This window comes from Anticarsia gemmatalis, chromosome 19, assembly GCF_050436995.1.
Source record: "Anticarsia gemmatalis isolate Benzon Research Colony breed Stoneville strain chromosome 19, ilAntGemm2 primary, whole genome shotgun sequence".
NCBI lineage: Eukaryota > Metazoa > Arthropoda > Insecta > Lepidoptera > Erebidae > Anticarsia > Anticarsia gemmatalis.
Genome location: NC_134763.1, coordinates 11,072,372 through 11,092,814, shown reverse-complemented (window position 1 = coordinate 11,092,814; position 20,443 = coordinate 11,072,372). Strand labels below are relative to the sequence as shown.

The following is a 20,443-nucleotide window of genomic DNA, read 5'->3' as shown; positions in this document are numbered from 1 at the left end:
TTCTTAGTGCGAGAGTTGTCTTTAAAAAAAAAAGCAGTGGACAGTGGACAGAAACGGATAACCCGTTTCTGTCCACTGTCCACTGCTTTTTTTATATATATTAATAAGACAACACACAAAATTAAAATTAAATTGCCTCCATTAACTCAAAACTGACAAACTCAAGTTACATTAATTTCCCCTATTCACTCCTTAGGGAAGAACTCATACGAACATTTTTTCATTAAAAACTGGACAAAATGCAGTAACAGTAAGTTTTTGCAGAAAAGCCTTATATAAACATGTAGTTATCTCTCATGACACTTATTAGAATTTATAACATAATTTATTAGAAGCACAGAGCCATGTGTATGGACCGTTCGTATTACTCTTTTAAAATTACTTGTTTTAACGAGGAAAGTTACACGGTCATCAAGTTGACTATTAGTTGAGGAACGTTATTGCGGGTTGGAAATGGATGGGTGACCTTTTATCAGTTCTGGTATGATTATTTTAATAACCTCTAGAGCTTATGTCTTTTGTTCGATTATATTGATTACTGATTACGAGTGGTTCAGTGGAATTTGTATATGTATATGTATATAAACTGAGCTAATGTTTCAACTAGGTAACGGGATTTAAGGTCTCACGGTTTTTTTATTTAGGTATCGTAAATTTTAAATTTTACTAGACTTTTCCTATAACAATAACAAACTCGACATTAAGTAGCTTAAAAGCTTTTCCAATGTCGTTGTCACACAAATTTGTTCAAATCTGTTCAATAGCTCCAACGTACGACCAAATTAATTCTAGGCTCTTATCATTTATATAAACTTAAGGTATCAGGAAAATTATGTGCCTTCTAATAGAGATCCTTTTTCCCCAGGAGTAAGCACCTCAATCCCGCTGTCTCCGATGCTGGTGTCTCTACTGTCTATCGCAGCACTTCTCTGCACTGGCGTGTGTGGCGTCATCACGGCGTTGTACCGGCGGCATGCTGCCAGAAGACATGATATTGACAAACATCCACCTTCAACGTAAGTATTAATAATTGTGATTATTTATTTAAACTTAATAAACCAGGTAATTGGGTGGTGGAGATCCGATAGGCAGTCGCTCCATGTAAAATATTGGTATCCGGCCGCATCCAGTGAGACTGGAAGCCGAAGCCTAATAGAAAAAAATAAACGTTTACTTTGCTGTAGCACATTAATGTATCAATATTAATAATATTGCTGAATCAGAAATTGTCATCCTGACTTAGAGTATGGTTATGAATTGACCATTAATCATCACAGAAGAGTTTACTTTATGCACAAAATACAATGAGCCTATCGGATGAAATAATGACATTACGGCAGAGCTCCCACCATTGCGCTACACATCAACAACAGCCTAGAAAAACAAGCATAAAATTTTCTGAACACACGAGAAGCCTATAGAAAGACATAAAGGCTATCACTACTTTTTTCACGAGTATGTAACAGTTTGTGCTACAGAGAGCGATCCGATATACGCAGCCGTTTTTTTGCGAACACACGAGCATCGTGTGAAAATTGATGTAACATGGAGTGGTCAAACGCTCTGTTCGCTAGCATTCTTTTGCGAAGAATTGTAGACGATGGATACTGTACAAAGATATTGTTGATGCTAGAATTTGAATGAGGATGGGAAATGACAAATTTAACCTATGTATTTAATCTTTTATGGATATCCGATATAGATTCCTTATTTGGGAATGCCAGCGTCTGTAGGTCTCCGTTCGACCATTACAACTCTATTCTTGATATTATAGACTCCTTGCGTTTACTTGCCTCTATTTCTCAGAAGAAGCAACCCGATATTTGATATATTAAGAATGTGTTAAGAAAAAAAGCTATGTTACTCAAATACCACATACAGTGGCTAGTTAAGTAAACGTTTGGAATAATGGGGAAAAACTTAGTAACTAGGTAAATGTTGTTTTTGCCTTTAACGAGAGTTTAAATAACAACGTTTATTTTGTCGACATGATGAAACAATAGCATTGGCAATAAATGCCATGATCATTGAAACAGGGAAAAGATACACGTGTTTCCGAGATTTAAAAATATATCAACTTATTTCAGGAGTATTGTTACAATGAAACTCATTGAACTGTAATTGCTAAAACTTGAGTGTTTCTTTCAAAAGCTTTACTTTACCAATATTGTTCTTGTAAGATAATATTATTGTAAGAGATACAAAAACTTCATAATCTTGCAAAATCAGGTAAAACTTTACAAAGAAGTTATTTTGGGTACTACCGCTTTTTTCAAACGAATCCGTATTTGAGATTACTTTCGTGCCTGTTCCTTTGACAATTTGTACACAAAAGTTTTGTCAAACTCGATTGATACTCGATCAATACGTAATAATATATTGGTGAAAACTTTACTTACTTAGAAGGTACAAGGTTGAAATAATGTCACGTAATATTATACCCGTGTCTTTCTTACAAAGGGTTTCAACATTATCCGTTAGCTAAATTTAATGGTGTTTAAAACACCTTGTAAAACCCGAGATGGTAGCAACTTGGAATCACGTTTTCAAGAACCAATTTTATTATGTCAAATGAGTTCATGAAATCGTGCTGACACAGTCAGCTATTCTGACCTAAGACATATCATACGTCACGCAAGAGAGAATAGGTCGTATTTTTCCCCGTTTTTTGTAACATTTTTTACCGGTACTCCGCTCCTGTTGGTCGTAGCGTGATGTTATATCGCCCTTAGCCTTCCTTAAGAAATAGGCTATCCAACAGTAAAATATTTTTTCAATTCGCACCAGTAGTTCCTGAAATTAGCACGTTAAAACAAACAATCAAAATCTTCAGCTTTATAATATTAGTATATAACAGTGAATTCAGAAAACGAAAGCTTGTTGTTATTCCATTTAATTCTCAAAACTAATTGTACCTCTCGTCACAGTAACGCCCTCTACATGGAACAAAGCGTGGAGTCTCTGTCGAAGCAAGACAATCTGAACACGTACTGCGCGTCTCCGAAGCTGGACTACTGCAGCCAGTATGAGCTGAAGATGGAAGGCAGTGGGGAAGACACGGACCCTGATATTATACCGTGTCATTATGGTAAGGAGCAAGAGTTTTTTAAGATGGTTGGACGTATTCAAATACTTATAATATTTAGAGAATTGTTAGCACGATGTGCCAGTATCAGTAACCTAAAAGTAAGACTATTATAACAGTAAAGAAAAGCAGAACTGAACTAAAATATGCAAATATATTACAAAAATTAAGAAAAAAGACCAGACTTTATGCAATTCCAAAGGTTTGGAGAGTTGACCTGCGTGCGTGGATGGCTTAAAACGTGGGTGACGTGACGTGACCTCTACGATAAATTTTACAGATAAATGAATTGTTAAAAAATATTATCAATGTTTGTTATTGTTTCCTAGCCTTCATAATGACATTATAAATCGCGTGATAAATCATAACCATTTTCAAAACTACCAAACTGACTAATCTAATCTAATCTTTGATCTAAAACTCGTCTCTTATTTTCAACGTTCAAGGTACACAACAAAACCAAACATTTATAAACAAGGGCAAACAAAATAATTTAGTGTAAGTCGACACTTAACACTTGAGAACGATGATTACCTTAGAATATAAGGTTACGTTCGAAAGTACTTCATCTAATTAACTCGAGGTGTTCTGCTCAAGGTTTCGTTAGAATTTTATGAGAATTTTAATATATCGTGTTTTCTTAGAAGGATTATGTACAAGTGTTTATTAGTCTTTTTTAAACATTCTTAGAATTAATATAATATCTACATTGATATAACAAAATTTAATGGGAGAGTGTGTTCGTTTGAGTGTTTTCTTTCATGTAGAAATATGTAGCTGGACTGATTTGGATAAAATTTGAGACAGTGATAGAGTACACTTACGTATGTTATTAACGTCAATTTCAAAACATATTGGTGTCTGGATATAATGAAAAGTTTTAGTAACCATATAATTTGCAGTAAAGGTTAATTATAGACCACGTTGAAGAAACGCACTCAGGGCCCTATAGTGTGAGTGGTTTAAATTAAATCTCTCATTACAAGAAGGTTATAAAGAATCAAATTCACCGTAAATGAAATATATATTTCAAAACCAAATACACAAAAATTACAAAAACAAAAAATCGTAAACAATATGATGTCATTAGTTCGTGGAAAGTTTTGGATCAAATATTAGAATATTTTGTAAAAACAATATAATAATGCTTTGACAGTTTTGCTCCAAATATCTGACATAGCAACGCCAGTGTTATATACGAATTATGTCTAATTTTGTGGTTAAAATTTATGATTTATATGAATAGCATTCAGTTATTCAATAGATTATTGATATGTTTAGTAGTGTTGGTATGCTTTGCCACATATTTTTGTCTAAATTACTATGCTATTTGCTGTTTGTAATCGGAGAACAGTAAACGCCGCACTTTAAATAATTTTAACAGTTAATATTTGTCGTATGGTTAGAGTTCAATCTAGTGTAAAAGTTGTATATGCCGCTTGAGAGCTTTTGACATTGCGTATTGACTGTTATCTTAATTCTTTTTCTTTCTTTTTTTTAAAAGACAACTCCCGCACTAAGCATTGCTCTTGTGTCGCGGGGACTTTTACAAACATACAAACAACGGACACAAAGTACAACCAGACCCGAAACAATTATTTGTGGATCGCACAAATAATTGCTCCGTGTGGGAATCGAACCCGCGACCTCCCGTTGCAGTGGTATCGGCGTGGCGACCTAAACCACTGCGCCACGGAGGTAGTCAATTGACAACATCCAGGTCCGATTTTACGGCGTGCCCTCCGAAAGAACACGACAGTCACTAAGACTGTCATTTCAAATAACACTATGCGGCCATCCATCTATAGAATGTCCGGACTAAGGTTGCTTATCCCACTAGTGAGCCCCTCTAGCCAAATTAATAATCATCATTATTAAATAGTCTTAGTATTAATCCGGCTTATAATTTATCAACCAAACTTTATCCAAAACGGTTCAAATTTTTCGACGTTCAAATACACAAACGAACACCCATTCAAAATATGAATTGTACTGCATGATGAAGTTTTATACTGCATTATAGCTAAGTTATTTGTTACAGATAAGAAACCACTTAGTGACTACAAGCTGTCAACTCCTGGGATCGACACAGACCCGCACAGGATGTTCAGCGATAGACCTATACCAGCCAGTGCTGTGAGTATCAAGTAAATATCTTTAGTTACCTTAAATAATCAACTTTAATCGTAAATAGTGTTTATCTTTACATTGATCATAATGCTAATGATAATTACATTTGTATTAATTACATTAATAACCCACTTATCACTTTTAAAACCTTAGTTCATGTAAAGTCCTAAGCCCATTATGCACTAGCAGTTAACTACGGGAGCCGCGCGGTTAGCCGATGCCATGGTTAAACTATGCGCTAGTGCGTAAGGCAGTTTAGGTTGTCGTTGTGTCCTACATAGCATGATTCCAACTTTAATATGAAAAATATCTGTGTTTAGATTTGGACGTTTTATTCACTGTAAATTTAGTAAACTAATGTGTGCCTGCAAAGCCCTCTGTAATTTAAAGATTTTTAAAGAACATTTAGATCTTTACTTCTCACGTGCAAACATTTGAAATTCATAACCACTGTTAGACTAAAGTCTTCATAACATTATCATCTTATATGCCATCAAAACAGTAACTAAGTAATATTCTACTACAAGTTCTCTCCCGCCAGTCGTCTGTGAGCATATGTGTGGTGAACCGCGGCGTGACAGCTCGCAGCGCGGACATCGCAGCCGCAAGAAGACCCGAGATCGTGACAACTGCACGGAAGGTTCGAGAAAGCTGCATATAAACTCGTAGGTAGACACGTGACTTTAACCAGTGAGACAAGTGGTAGGGGACTTGGTAATATAGTGTGAGATACAAGTGACAAATATGACTATTTGACTATTGGTAATATGACTATTAGCCAATTGACTGTGGGCAAAGAACAACAAGTTAGTCAAACAGTAAGACTAGCTTGAGTGTAGTTAATGCTACGACTAGTTAACTGTTGGCTATGAGATAACTAATGTAATTGTTAGCTTATAGACTAGTTGTCAAAGTTGTCAAATATTGAAACGTTACTCAACTTAAGTCAAACTTAAAAGTATTTCTATCACTACAATACACGTTGAAGTAATAGAAACAGTGGGAGATTTAAGTGAAAGTTGAAATTAAGAATTGTTTCGGTATTCAACGACTAGTCTATTTGCTGTGAAACAAAAAGCCAATGTGAGTGGTCAATAGCAGAGACAACTAGCAAATAAAATGTTTGAGTAAGCTGGATATACGTAATTGACAAGTTTAGTGTTGTTATAATGGGACGTTTAAAACGCTTGTGCTGTTAAATAATGTTGGTAATTGTTGTTTGAAAATATGATTTTTGACTGGAACATGTTTTTTCTTAGTTTTATTCTAATTTAAAACTTGTAATTTAAGGCAATTAAAAATCTAATTTGAAATAATCCACAGTTTCAATAGCAATATAATCTCAACTGAATTCCAAGAAAAATTATCTACTACATACTTGATATACATATTTTCCAGCCTATTCTTTCGAGATCGAAGAAGTCGTATTTTCAAACACTAAGAATGGAATGTTTGTATGATAAATTGTTGTAGAAACAAATTAATTAATTACTAAAACTAAGTAAATACATGAAATTATATTTATTGTAAGTAATACAATTAAGCACATCCGCCCAATCCTTTGAGCTAAAAGTAAAAGAAAAATGTTTGGCAAAAATTGTGATGTTGAAAAAAACTTGTATCTATTTCGTTCAAAGTCTTCTTAAGATTTAGAAAAAATATACTCAAAATTGTTAAAATATTCTTTGGAACACCTCTCGAGGTTTGGAAGGTCGTTAATTAATATTTTAAGTCGGATCAATTTGTTAAATGAAGTTTTATTAATTGCTTGTAAACGGATCCAATCTTTTAACAAATTAGAGCAATAAATAAAGGCATCTAGTCTCAGATAGGATATCTTTTTCTTAACTTTCATCATTCTGATGATAGAAAATAGTTTTTTCTTCAGTATGATGTGAAATTACAAAAATTAAATAAGCCAGTATGGCGGATTCTTGGCATGTCTAACCTACGGCAAGAGAGCCGTGCTAGTTCACATTTTTTTGTTTGCCTATTACTCATAACTATAGTTTTTATGCCATATGATTAAATAAAACAAACAAAATCCCTTACCGACTCCTATTTTAAATTTGGTCATCTATTTAACTACCGAGTAAATATAAATGGCGTAGCAATTCGAAACCCATTTGCTAAGCGATCAAGGCGATTCGGTGGGCTCAAAGACAGCTTAGACGATTGGACGAAACGTCTGTATCGGATGAATTAGTTCCTAAATTGTTTCACAGTTTAATTCCGAGCGACAGTTGGCTATTGGCGTATTTAGTGGAGAGAGAAATTTCGGTAATTTTGTTCGTTATATGGAACTAGTTTATGTTTTAAGCTCCGTCTTTGTTATTGATAATTGCAGTTTGTATTCTGTATATTATTAACTTTTTACTCGTTGTAAATCCGTGCAGCGATTTTACTCGTAAGGTTTTGAGTAGAAGCAAAACGTCACATACTTGAAAGAATGACAAAAACCATTAAAAATAATATTAACTGTGGACTTGCGAGTCATGTTTTTGATTCAGATATTTAAAAAAAATTGTGTTCCACAGCTGTTATTTGTCTTAGTTCCATTACTAAATAATGTACCTGTAATTTTGTATAAATTATTGTTCTAACTAAATGTCTTATTAGCAAAATACCGTTAAGTTACGCACTAGTTCTCGAGCATAAATTCCTGAAAGTTTTCTTATTAACTCTTAGTTGGAGACACATATATCAGTTCTTATGATACCTACTTATAATCATACAAGCCTACGAATCAATTATTATTTCGGGAACACATAATTGCGCAAATATTCCGTTGAAGTGACAGATTTGAGCAATTAGCAACTACACAAATCAGCTGCAGTCTTTATCCTTTTACGTGACATGAATTTTATCATATACATATTTATTAATCAATGATAGTGGCTTCTTGCGCTAATCTTCAAGTTCTAAAATTATTATGCGCAAATAATTTCAACACAAGCTCATATTTTATAACTATGCAGTATTTGAGACCACACATTTTCTAACATGATACGGAAACTAATTCGACCTTCCGACCATCAGAACATACTGTATAACTTTTACAATTAATATTTTATATAGGGCGTAGAAATATTAGCTGTTCCGTTACGAGTGATTGATTAAATTCAAACTTTCTGTGTCAGGGTTCTCCTACCTCCATGTTTCTCTTTTATTATGTACTTATGTTTTATCTTATTTACTATCATTTTTAGAAGAAAATTCCGGGTCAATAATAAATTTTGTGTGAAGAAAATTTTGTTGTTTGTCAATGAGGATTAAGTTCGGACTTCTTTTCATATACCTTTATTGAACGTAAAAAATGTTATGAGTATGTTTATGTGAATAAAAATCTTGTATTGTAACTATATATGGGAAAACATTGTTAAGGGGGGCTATCATGCATCTCCGTCGATACTTTTTGAAAGCCACTATGCTGTACATTGTTTCCTCCCTTCAATTATAGTGATTGACACGATACGTCAAAGCAGCAATGAACTGAAAAGTGACCATTAATTCGTCGTACACTAGTTGTGAACTGAGATAGTGTGTGAACGTGAGATGCATTATCATATTATTTAAAACACAGTTTGAAACTATCATTATTTTCACCTCTAAATATCACATTTAAATGTTATAAACTCGTCTTTTAATTATAATATTATTTAAATACTCAAGTTAATATAATACCTAAAACTTTTGTAAATAAATACAGCTGTTGTTACTCCAAATAAACATAAAGTAAGTTTGTTTTGTACTAAACTAAATTAACGCACTTTGACACCTGTCAAATTGTATTGTACAGTCAGCAAAGTCAATATAACTATTGTATAATAATTATAGTCTAATTCTACACTAAATACTATAATTGTAAAGTAAATGTATACATTAAGATGTACTATAATTACTTAGTATTACAAGTTTCGTTCTAAACTGCTAGAATTATTCTGCTAGCCTATTTTGTTAAAGTAATCGTAAATAATTTCGACGTGAGAACGTTAGTTGTTAAATAAATTTAACATTTTGTATGAAATGTGTAAGTAATGTCAATGGAGTAAATAAGATACAGAATATTACTAAAGTTACGGAGAATTATAGAGTAATAGGAAAAAGGTTAAAAATCTTGCTTGCATGTGGTTGTCATCAATAAATGATTGATGTTAAATGTTAATGCTATTGTGTGTGCGTTGAAAGCGCGAAATTTGCCCGTGAGAGACTCTTAAGATGAGCGACTCTTAAGTCTCTTTACTTGAAGAGACTCAATTTGCCTGAGAGAGAGTCTACAAGTCACTTTTGCAAAACTACGAGTCGTGTGTATGAGACATTTTACGAGCTTGCTGAGCGAAGACTCCGCAAAACAATTTGCTCGCTAGAGACTTAAAAAATCTAAGTTTGAGTATCACGTAACGTAAAAGCACTTTGCTCGTGGCTCAAAATTGCCTCAAATCGAGTTACAAAGTGACAAATGCTAGGTTAAATAGTTGTTACACATGGTATTATAAATATACAAAATATTAATAATATACTTCTAGAATAATTATGTTGCAAGCAATTAAAATATATCCGTCGTCACGATTTCGTATACTGCAATTTATTTTAATTGTATGCAACACGAAAATTTATTTATAAAATTGCACGACAAGACGAAATTGATAAATTTTAAATCCTGTTTGTTGTTAAAAATAAAAGAAAGATACGTTTTATTATTAGGCGAACCTGACTGACATTACCTATAGTGATATAATGTAAACGATGATTGTGAATGTTTTAATAAAAACAATTACAAAAATGCTTTGCTTTGTTTCATTTTATTTGACTTCCAATCAAGTCGATCTCAATATCTACCGAATAACAAAATGATTTTTGATATTCAGTCAAAGGATCAGTTACCACCAATCAAAGACAGGTTTTGGGTTACTTAATAAAATAACTACAACGGTGCTAGTCTAGTAACAAGAATTAGAATTGCATCTAATCTTATGATTTTTGGTATCTATCTTTGTATAATATTTCATATAAATCATAATGGTGCACTACATGATCATCAAGAAATGTGATGCTCTTTATGGGGCTAAATGGAATAGGAAAAATACGAAAGCTGATAGTTCAGGTGTGTCGTACTCATAACCGGCGGTTCTGTATGACAAGATGTATGGATGTGAAAGAAGTAAGCGAAGTTTTTAAGGATAGTTCCAAGTAGCGTTCTCCGGTCTTTCCCTACCCATAAGGGAATAAGGCGAGATTTTATGTATATAGATTATAGGTATATAAAAATAGGAAAGCAGACCCCGTTGCGAGATGAGGTAAACTATTGGATTACGAAGAATATTCAAAAAATCTAATAACTGGTCCAAACTTCAACCTAAAAGATTCTGAAAATACAAGACAGAAACATACAAAGTATTAATATAATAAATGAAACAAAGAACACTACATCCTATTACCATGTGGAAGACATAAAAATATACAATGTATGTCCAACGAGCCGGCAACATGTTCTCATGCAACTTTATTTAGTGTAAAGTACTACCGTTTATAGCTTGAGTACTGCAATTGTAATTTCCTTTTATGGTTAAGTTTCAGTGTAGAAGACTACTTACTTGCTGCAATATGTAGGTATTAATATAAAGGTGGGTCTACGCTACAGGAGCTGAGCACAAATTTGTATAGCGTGGTCTGACTTACGAGTATCACAGGCACGCACTTCTCAAAGAAATTTGTGCTCGCCTCGTGCTCCGCTCGTGCTTAGCTCCTATAGCGTAGACTAAACTTAAAAAATTTCATGAATAAACTTTAACCACCTTAATGCGACGGGTATATCGTATTGAAACATTTAAAGGTATACTATGATACCTAAACTGCGTAGACCAAAGGTTGAATCGGATTCGATCGACATGGTCACGGGCTGACAGATGAAGTTGTGGCGTGAGTTTCTACGCATAGCCTCACTAAAGAAAATCTAGTGAGGGTAGGCGTAGAAACTTGTAACACAAAAAGACAGCGGTTAGCGTAAGCAAATACGGTTTTTTTTAATTGCACTATTATAATATATTATGCGTGCAAATCGCGAGAGTTTCGTATCGTTAGAGGCTGTTCATGATAGTAAGTAGTAGCGACAAACCGGCTTATCAGCCACCCTAAGCTGTTCACTATTAATTAGTATGTAAACCAATCGACAAGACAAAAGAAAGGTTTTTTTTTTACAATATTGACGTAGAAAATAAAATATCAAATCTTGAATATTCTAATGCAACATATTGAACAACTGACAGCTCGAATTCCCAGATCAATTAAAATATAACAGTATCTTGTAGAATCTAATAGCAATGCAGCAAAAAAGAGCTTAAAAACTCGCGCCTTCGCCAACCGGGATTAAAAAAACGCCAAGCAAAATGTATGTCGACGACACTTCACACCTCTTTAAGGAAAACAGGTAAAGAAACATACTTGCATGAGCAAGGTGTAATAAATTTAACGCCACCCACGGCACAGTATGAGTTAGAATGATTACCTCGCCGCTACGGTGCACGTGGAAGTCTTGTGTTCGATTCCAAAAGGAACAATGTAACTAATGTAAGGCAATTTTTTGAGTCTTGGTAATATTACTACAATGAAACATTGATAACTGTAAAACTTTTATAGAATTACCCTCTTATTCATAAACACAATATAAACCTATTTTAGTTAAAAAGCCACCATAATATGATTTCTCTTTTACATTTAGCTAAGGAGTGAAAGGAGGCCTTTGTCCAGCAGTGGACGATTCCCGGCTGAGATGATGATGATGATGAAGGAGTGAAAGAGACAAAACACTTTATAAGTATATAAACTTAACTTATAACTTTTATTTACACTTTTAAAACACTCGTATATTTTTATGAATAAGAGGGTTAGTGTTAACTCTTGTTTTACGGAAAGTAACGTTAAAATGCATTATAACAGAGATTCGATCTAGTTTCCAAAATTACTTCCTCAGCAAAATCTAGGTAGAAATAAAAAAATCTAAATCAAATCAAAAATGTTGACTCTTATGAGAGTCGTTAGGTACAATTTCTGAATCTATCACCAGCTCAAAAAGGGGGTATAGAGTGGGAGAAGTAAAACATCAGTAAACTAATACTTTTTTTTAGTCTCAAGCCCTAATTCCAAGCGAAAATAAGACAACATCAAAATTAGTTTTACCTCGCAACTAGATGCACAAGAGTCTATTTCTATAAAACTCTGGAAGGGTCTTCACATCGTGTTACGTGCAGCTACGCCCAATTTTATTGCAGCAGACAGTTCCAGTGGATAGTGGCATCTATTTGCTTTCAGACTTTTCACTTTATGCTATTTCGAGGTAGAGTTTTGGAGTAAGGTTTATTAGGAGCGATGTGCAAGGAAGTTTTTTCGTGAAATGTTTTGATAGGATTGCAGAAGAAACTTTTTCAGAGGTAATAAAAATCGTACAAGTATATAAAATGGCATAATAAGTAATACTATAACTGCAAATGTAAATCACGTTAGTTAATCGGATGCCAGCTCTTAGCGCTATTATTGCAAAAGAGCTGAATCAATTGAAAACATAGGGATAGTGCGATAGCTTATATCGTAGAATATAATAAAGGCTTTTCTGGTATGTACCAAGGAAAAAAATGTAATTTGTATACAACACAAATGAAACGATGATCGACAAGATACATGGATGTGAATGAGGGAAGGAAAGTATGTAAGTATCGTACCAAGTGTCGTTCTTTGGTCTCTGCCTTACACCTATGGAAAAAATGCTTGGTATTATGTATGTAAGTGTGTCTGTGTATCTGTATGTACTAATGACACCGACTAGATTAACACAAAGACCATAAAAATACACCAAGAACGTAATTTCGTAAAAATAAATGTTCTACACTCATCAAAACCTCATAACATCACCCATGATTTCACCATAAGCCTTAATTATAATATAACAGTAATTTAGCCATTTTAATTGCAGGTAGACTGAAAAGATATGGAGACAAAAGGGTCACCATTAAGCTCTCATTTAAAAATGCAAAAATAGCTTGAATAGGGCCTGAATGCATAATGTGGACCATCCATAAATTGGCTGAAGCATTTTTTTTTTGTTCTAAAATACGTTTTTGGCTGGAGAATTTGTTCGTTTAAAATTTGGGATTTTTTTGGGAAATATGCTTTTGATACTTTGGACATTCTTAAATGATCATGTAGTGGTTTTTGAAATCATCAGTTTTGGAAGTTATGATCAAATTGAGTACGTTTGTTAACGAGAGATAAAGATTTTCACTTTTTAAACGCCTTTTGAGTTCAAAATCATTATCACTAAACATACAGTACACTAATGAATCTTTTTGATATTAGTAATAATAATAAAATCAAAACTAAATTTATTAGATAAAATTGAATAATACTAAAGTCACCACCAAAGTTGCACTCGTTATACCTACCAACAATTATCAGACGACCATTTTCAGAGAATATTTAATCCAAATATACAATACCACTACTTCTCTTACAAGCTCAGAAACAAGTTCAACAACCCCAACTAGTTTTAACAACGACGAAGTAATCAACTTTTCGCAACCGGCTTATATGATTGATCACTACCAAAACGTTCCAGCGACATCCCTACAAATCTTTCGTTTTTTTTCAGCAAGCAATCAAGGGTTAATTTTCAGTGGCTGTCACGCCGCTCGCTCGTGGTAATAACGAGGCGTTTCCTCGTACAGGTCAAGGGTGATGGGGATTTTAATGATGTGCCTAATTGATTTTGAGGTGGATGCAGTTAGTCTTGCAGATTTTTGGAGGCTTTAGTTAGTTGCTGTTAGTGTGGTGTGGTATTTATATCTCTGTAATCTGAGCGGAAATGTGTACCACTAGTCGACTACCTATAACTGACTATGTATTTCCGGGTTTGATTCCCATATCTGTCAAAGTGCTATTAGCCTTTCAGACTTTCCTATTAGACTTTAAAAGGACGAATAGTGAAATTAATGTGCTATTGCACGTCTTTAGGTTAATAGCCGTGATGTTACATTCAATGTTGTTTCTATGTATTTATCTTAAGAACTAGGTTAGTATTATGATACTAATATGACAAACTCTCGATACTATTACGGCATTACTATTTTTGCAGGCTATCGACAGTTCATCAAAAGTAATAGCCAAAGTATACGGGTAAATTAAAAATGACAGTCAAATTTGTTTCTTCATGAAATAAATGTTCAATAGAAGTCAATGGCTTTAGGTATTACTTTAGATATATATGAACTGGCCGTAAAACAGTTGAAAATTATTATCAAAATAGTAAGAAGTATGAACAGTTTAACAATACTAACAAAAATTTAAAAATATAAAGCTACAAACAGACTGACATATAATTACTCGGCGTTAATAAGGTTTTCTTTCTGAAGCGGAATCATGCCCTTGGGCGACTCCCAATTAGTTTTCCCGGTAAAGATCCGACATTGTGCTTGTTTTAACAAGTAATGTAGTTCTAAGCCAATGGTTTGGTGTGAATACATATGGTTTTCGGCCCAAAAATAGTATTTATAAAAAAACAGAAAAAGAACAGAAAAAAATACAAAAAAATTGATCTAATATGTAACATGATCCTGTAGTACCAAGCCTGATTTGCTATCTTTGAAGATTAATTAAATTACTCAACAATTACTACCCAAATTTCTAGCTTAACTTATTTTTGAGACTCTAGAGAATAATTGTAACCTTCCATGATAATAATTTGTAACCTTTCATGATAATAGATAAAAATAAAATCTTTGCCCCATAAGCTGGTGAATAAGTTCATAATACTTGTGATCACTAATACGTTTAAAAAAAAATAGTGTAATATTATGTCAAACAACACTATTTCCAGTTAAATAAAGTTACATTATTCGATAAATCGTAATGCAACCGCTACACGATTATTGTACGATAACGTTTATCACAACACTGGCCAAGCAGATATATCACGTATAAAACAAAGAAACCGAACTGTCAATGCATTATATTTTCATTCCATTTATTCTCACCCATTGACGAGAGTACAAACAGAATTACTTTCCAAAAAAATATGGCATCGGGAAAAAGTGCTCGCGGTGGATAATGACACGAGACAACCATTATCCGTACCGCATCGTACGTAGAACAAAAACCGGTATTCTTAATGTTTTTATACAACAACGTTGTTCTCAGCTGGGGTTAGGGGTGGCGCTGTTTAAAATTAGGAAGTGATGGTTGTGATCTAGATAGGTTTTGTTTGATTTTTAGCGAATTGACTTGAGGTCTTATTATTTGATATGTTTGTATTAGGCAGTTAAGATATTATATTGCTTACGGGATCCTTAAAGATTGAACGTGAAAACAAATATAGTTCAGTAACCTCACAACATGATATGGTATTTCCGATAAAAGAGATAAAAATCTGTTTTTTAGATAAAGGTGGTCAAAGGAAAAAAATTTTACGTTTGTTATTCAGGATTGCAATTAAAGCAATACATTTTTTGGACAGGATGGAGGATAAATAATCCTGAATAAAGCAAATACGAATACTTTAAAGGTCCTAAGCCTCTTGTTTTTCCTTAGTAACTGAAATTCTTACTATAAACTGTTAAGCATAATCTACATGTGATACAAATATAATTTATCTCCTGAAATAGTACAGACGAAGTAAAATATACAGTGACGAAAATAAAACGCGAAATTAATTTGAAAATAACAACGATCCACCAACCCCACCTCCAGCTGGGGCATTAAAGGCTTATTCCGAAGCATTTTTCTTCATTCGCAGTAATATATTATTTCAATGTGATGTCACGGGCGACAACCATTTGTCATGCCGTTCTGACGCCCAGGAGTGAGGAGATTACGGAGTCTCTCCGATCAATGGGGATTGGGGATTGTCTCTGGTTATGTTTTTGAGAAGTTAATATATTATCAAAGAGATGATGAAGGAGAGTGTTTGTTTGTGTCAATGATTTGATGAGACTATGATTTCCTTAGGTTATATTATAGTAATATACTTTTTTATTGTTGTTATTGATCATTTTGGTAGACGAAATCCTAAATTTAAAGAGGTGGCATATGGAAACAAACGGGTAAACGCCACTTATTAGTGCCAACCACCACCCCGGTGGCAAGCTCAGGAGTAGCAGATGGGAATATGCCATCAAAATGACCATTAGCAACCAAAATTCATAGATTTAAAATTTTGTTTTAAGTTCGAGATCCTACATTCGAAATAGTAAGGCAAGTTTAATAATTTAATAAATAGTAGCATACATTTTCTTAAGTTAGATCACACGATCACAGATCAATGGGTTATGTTATCAAAACGGAATGATAAAAATAATAAAAGCATAAGTATGTGTTTAATGTTAGTATATAAAATAACGAAGAAGTGTTTACATGTCAGTGTGTTCTTAGATTGTGTCAACGCGGCTCAACTTGTTGCCTCGTATGAAAAAGTTTAGAGGCAACGTGTAGGAACAGCTAGAAAAGTACTGACATTTGTCCTTCTATGATGTTAATTTTAATAGTGTAAAAATATCGAGAGAATCGTTACAGGGCTTGTATTTTTGTGCAACTTAAACCATTTCTTTTCTTCATTCTTAATCATTTATCTGTCTGAAATAAATGATTATTTAATTTTATTTTATTGTTATTTGTACTAATTTTGAAGGTAAATATCATATTAAAATATATAGTTTTATTTATTCTAACCTGCACCTAAACAGCGCGGTGGACTAAAGGCCTAACCTCCTTTAATCAAGGATGAAATTCTGGTCCAGCAGTAGTATAGTAATTGGTTATTTATTAAATTGAGCCTATAAAACCGTATTCAACTAAATTTGTAGAGGAACACAACAAAAATAGGAGCCCACTGGCAGTGTAATAATTTGTCTACACATTAAACATGCATGAACCGAAAACCTGTGCCAAAAGGATACGTATTTAAAAACATCCAGTAAAACTATTTAAATATTTAATTACTTTAAATGCAAAGGTTGTATTTTCTTTGGCAATACCCAACTCGTTATCATAAACTAGGTTTATCCCATCTCATTTGGGGTCGGGACCTTACTACGTCAGGGTAATCTATTCCGGGTCGTCGACCTTTTAATTTCATGCTTTTTCAAATATTTTCTACATACGAGTAGAAAACCGTTATTTGGTTGTGTTACGTAAAAGGGTTATTTGGGTATAAAGGTTTATAGTTCAGTTGATCGTTGGATTTGATGGTTTAGTTGATGTCTCATATCGTATATTAATATGGAAATATTTGTAGTATAATAATATTAGAATTCTAATAGACTTCTTTGTGTAAAAGTGCTGTTTAGGTTTTCAAATTAAGTAAATATATTTTTGGTATCCATGCAATTTGTAGTCTGGTTACGCCCCCGGTCGTCAAAATAGAACCGCCACAATAAGAGTGCGTTTTAAATACTCCTGCTTTCAGGTATCGTCTTGGAAGAATATAAGCTTTTGTAATGGACCTTAAACTTTCATCTAATCACCACGTAAGTAATTTTTTGGCAGTTGCGACATTTTGATGTCATTGCCTAGAGAATCGAATGACAAAATTAAAATATGTCTCTCCTGAAAAGTTGCTAAAAATGACTTACGTGTTGATAGAACTTAAGCGACGATATAGGATTTTAAATGACACTACAGTAGTATCTCTATAAAAATTTCCTGTACTACTTTATCCACTTAAATTTTAATTCGTTTTATCCGTAGCCTGCATCTCCTTTGTGAGTGTTGGGTCATTAATTTTATCATTGACTACTGTAAACGGTCCCTTGCGAGCGATTCGTTCGGTAAATGATTTGATTATTTGTTCGTGCGCGTGTGATTGTACTGATAGCAGCTCATTTAGTTTATTGTTAGATTATTATAGTGCCAGAGTTATTATGTATCATTTTGATTTAACGTTTATTTTATATCGGTAATGTTTTATTCATTGTTTATTGATTTTGAGTTTGTTTTATAAATTACGTGTTTTGATAAAGGTTTTTGTTATCAATAATTTAGTTTCTAAGGCTATCTACACATATCCGGGTCGGCATGATCGGTTTTGTATTTATCAAACAACATAATCGACTCGAAGCAATTACTGCACTTGTTCGGCTTGTGCCGATTGGGTAGTTCCTTCGGGTCCAATCGTCATAATTCGGTTTTAACATTCAGGCGCGGCGATGTATAAGCGGCATTCTTCCCGAACATTTATCGATATTAAATTTTTCTGCCCGGTTGGGCCGATTAATGCCTAATATGAATGTAGCAAGCCTTATAAAATATTCTACGTAATAAGGATTAGGCTTCTATTTCGAGCTATCATCAATCAAATAATTAATTACGTGTATTCTCGTTTAGTGTTAGTGATCAAAATATAAAATTACTCACAGTATAATACACGAACAGGCAGAAGAAGCTTGAAGGGCACAAGCACAGATATGAAAAGATAGGCACAATATCACAATAGAAATAAGGCACAGAAAGCTAAGCACATATAGCATAATATATGATAAAATAAGCACAGATATATAGTACAATATGCATAGAAATGTTTTATAAAATAGATAGTTCACAAGCGAGGGTAGTGCAACAAAGCGGTGCGTGCAACAAACGTGCGCTCGCGTCGGCGGCAGCGTCTCACTGAGCACGCACAGAGCGCGATGCTCGCGCGCAGCCTTCCACCGGTGCGAGCGATGCGCGCGGTTCCATTATACAATGAATACATTTGTTATTATTTAGTTTAGTGTGAAATATTGTAACTAGTTATTAGTGATTTATTGTACTATGTTGATGTTAAGATTTATGTTAAATCTAATGAATTGATTAAAATGTGTGTTATTTGTGTGTATTTTGAGCAAGTTGCCCCATATTCATTTAAATAGGTAACTTTTGTGAGGGCTTAAAATTCAGTAAGCCGACTTGTTTTTACTAATTAATTTAGTACTTTCAAGGGATAAATTAAATCACACCTTTTTCTCACAGGATTAGGCAGAGACCAAATAACGGCACTTGGTATGATCATGACGGGCGTAAATGGAAACACTGGGACAAGACGCCCAATCTTAATACCTTCAAAAATTATAAAAACATAACAAACTTTACTACAAAATAAAAGAACAAATATAAGTATAAGTAATAATTTCTTTGTAATAAACAAAAATTGTGGAGCGTTCATTATTCTGCCGATTTTTCCTAATAGCTATAATTCTGAGAATTTCTTTGGTCGTCTTTCAACATTATTTGTACGCAAGATACATCTGAAACAAGAGAATAATCTGTCAATAATTACGGAAATATAAAATAACGTTTTAAGAAAATTATAATTATTACAACTTTACGATAAAAGGAATTATTTATTTATTTTTTACAACTTATTAATATATGTAACTAAGTTTTAAAGATTACAATAAAATTATTATAATTCATGGGGAAGTAAGACAATTTTTTTCAGTGCTTAAAAATAAATAATTACAAATGGTGAGGAAAATCTTTAATCCCTAAGTAATAAATGTAATAAAAGTTTAAATAAAGTTTTTTTACAGTAAGGTAAGCAACACAGATTATGTCTTGTCGACCCAGGAATCGATTACTTATTAAATTCGGGCATCAAACCCACTAAACTAAAAATCGTGAACAGTTTTTAATCTACCAACTATGAACGTCGTCAAAAACAAAAACTTACTTGAACAATAATCAGCATATAATTGATACTTAAATCTAATACAAGTATAGGAGTGCTTAGTCCTATAGTCAGAATAGACCCACTGATGTAACAAGGTTGTTTGAAGATCACCATGGAGTACCAGCGTTGAACTGTTTTGTACTGAGTTGGGTTTTTAGCTGAAAAATATCAAGAGAGGTCTTTAAGTACCACCTGACTTATTTTTTGGAAACCACTTAATTTATTTAGTTAATTGTTTTTAAAGGAAAACTGTTATTCCTAAAGTTGTATTCTAGGAATTATCCTGGAATACAACTTTTGGTTTGGGTGCAAATAAGCAAAATAGTTTTTACGAGTCTAATTTCAAAGAACAAGCCACATACTTTTTATTGTATCCAAACCATGTAACTAATAGTGAAAGCGACAGTCCATCTATCTGCCACACTTTTACAACCGTGTAACCCCTGTGGTTTCTGAGTACATTTAGCGGTAGTTTATATATTCAATAGCGTTTAAACTCATATAAAAACAAACGCTATTGAATACTACCACTACATAAT

The 20,443-nt window shown here is 33.4% G+C and overlaps 1 protein-coding gene and 1 long non-coding RNA gene across 5 annotated transcripts in view; one reads left to right on the top strand and one right to left on the bottom strand.

Moving 5' to 3' along the window:
* LOC142980919 (neural cell adhesion molecule 2-like) overlaps positions 1–9,986 on the top strand; it is a 177,036-nt gene extending 167,050 nt beyond the window's left edge. For 2 of the 4 annotated variants that reach the window (XM_076126526.1, XM_076126525.1), the window contains exons 14-17: positions 866–1,016; positions 2,928–3,088; positions 5,127–5,221; positions 5,757–9,986. In XM_076126526.1, the coding sequence (XP_075982641.1) occupies positions 866–1,016; positions 2,928–3,088; positions 5,127–5,221; positions 5,757–5,876 (527 nt within the window). In that variant the 3' untranslated portion in view covers positions 5,877–9,986. Of the gene's footprint in view, positions 1–865; positions 1,017–2,927; positions 3,089–5,126; positions 5,233–5,742 lie in introns of all 4 variants that reach the window. The other 2 variants (XM_076126527.1, XM_076126528.1) reach the window with 2 other exon arrangements.
* The window catches only part of LOC142980921 (uncharacterized), a 251,338-nt gene extending 232,489 nt beyond the window's left edge, over positions 1–18,849 (bottom strand). The window contains exon 1 of the long non-coding RNA XR_012959911.1: positions 18,611–18,849. This is a non-coding gene — a long non-coding RNA (uncharacterized LOC142980921). The remainder of the gene's footprint in view (positions 1–18,610) is intronic.
* Positions 18,850–20,443: the final 1,594 nt, after the last annotated feature.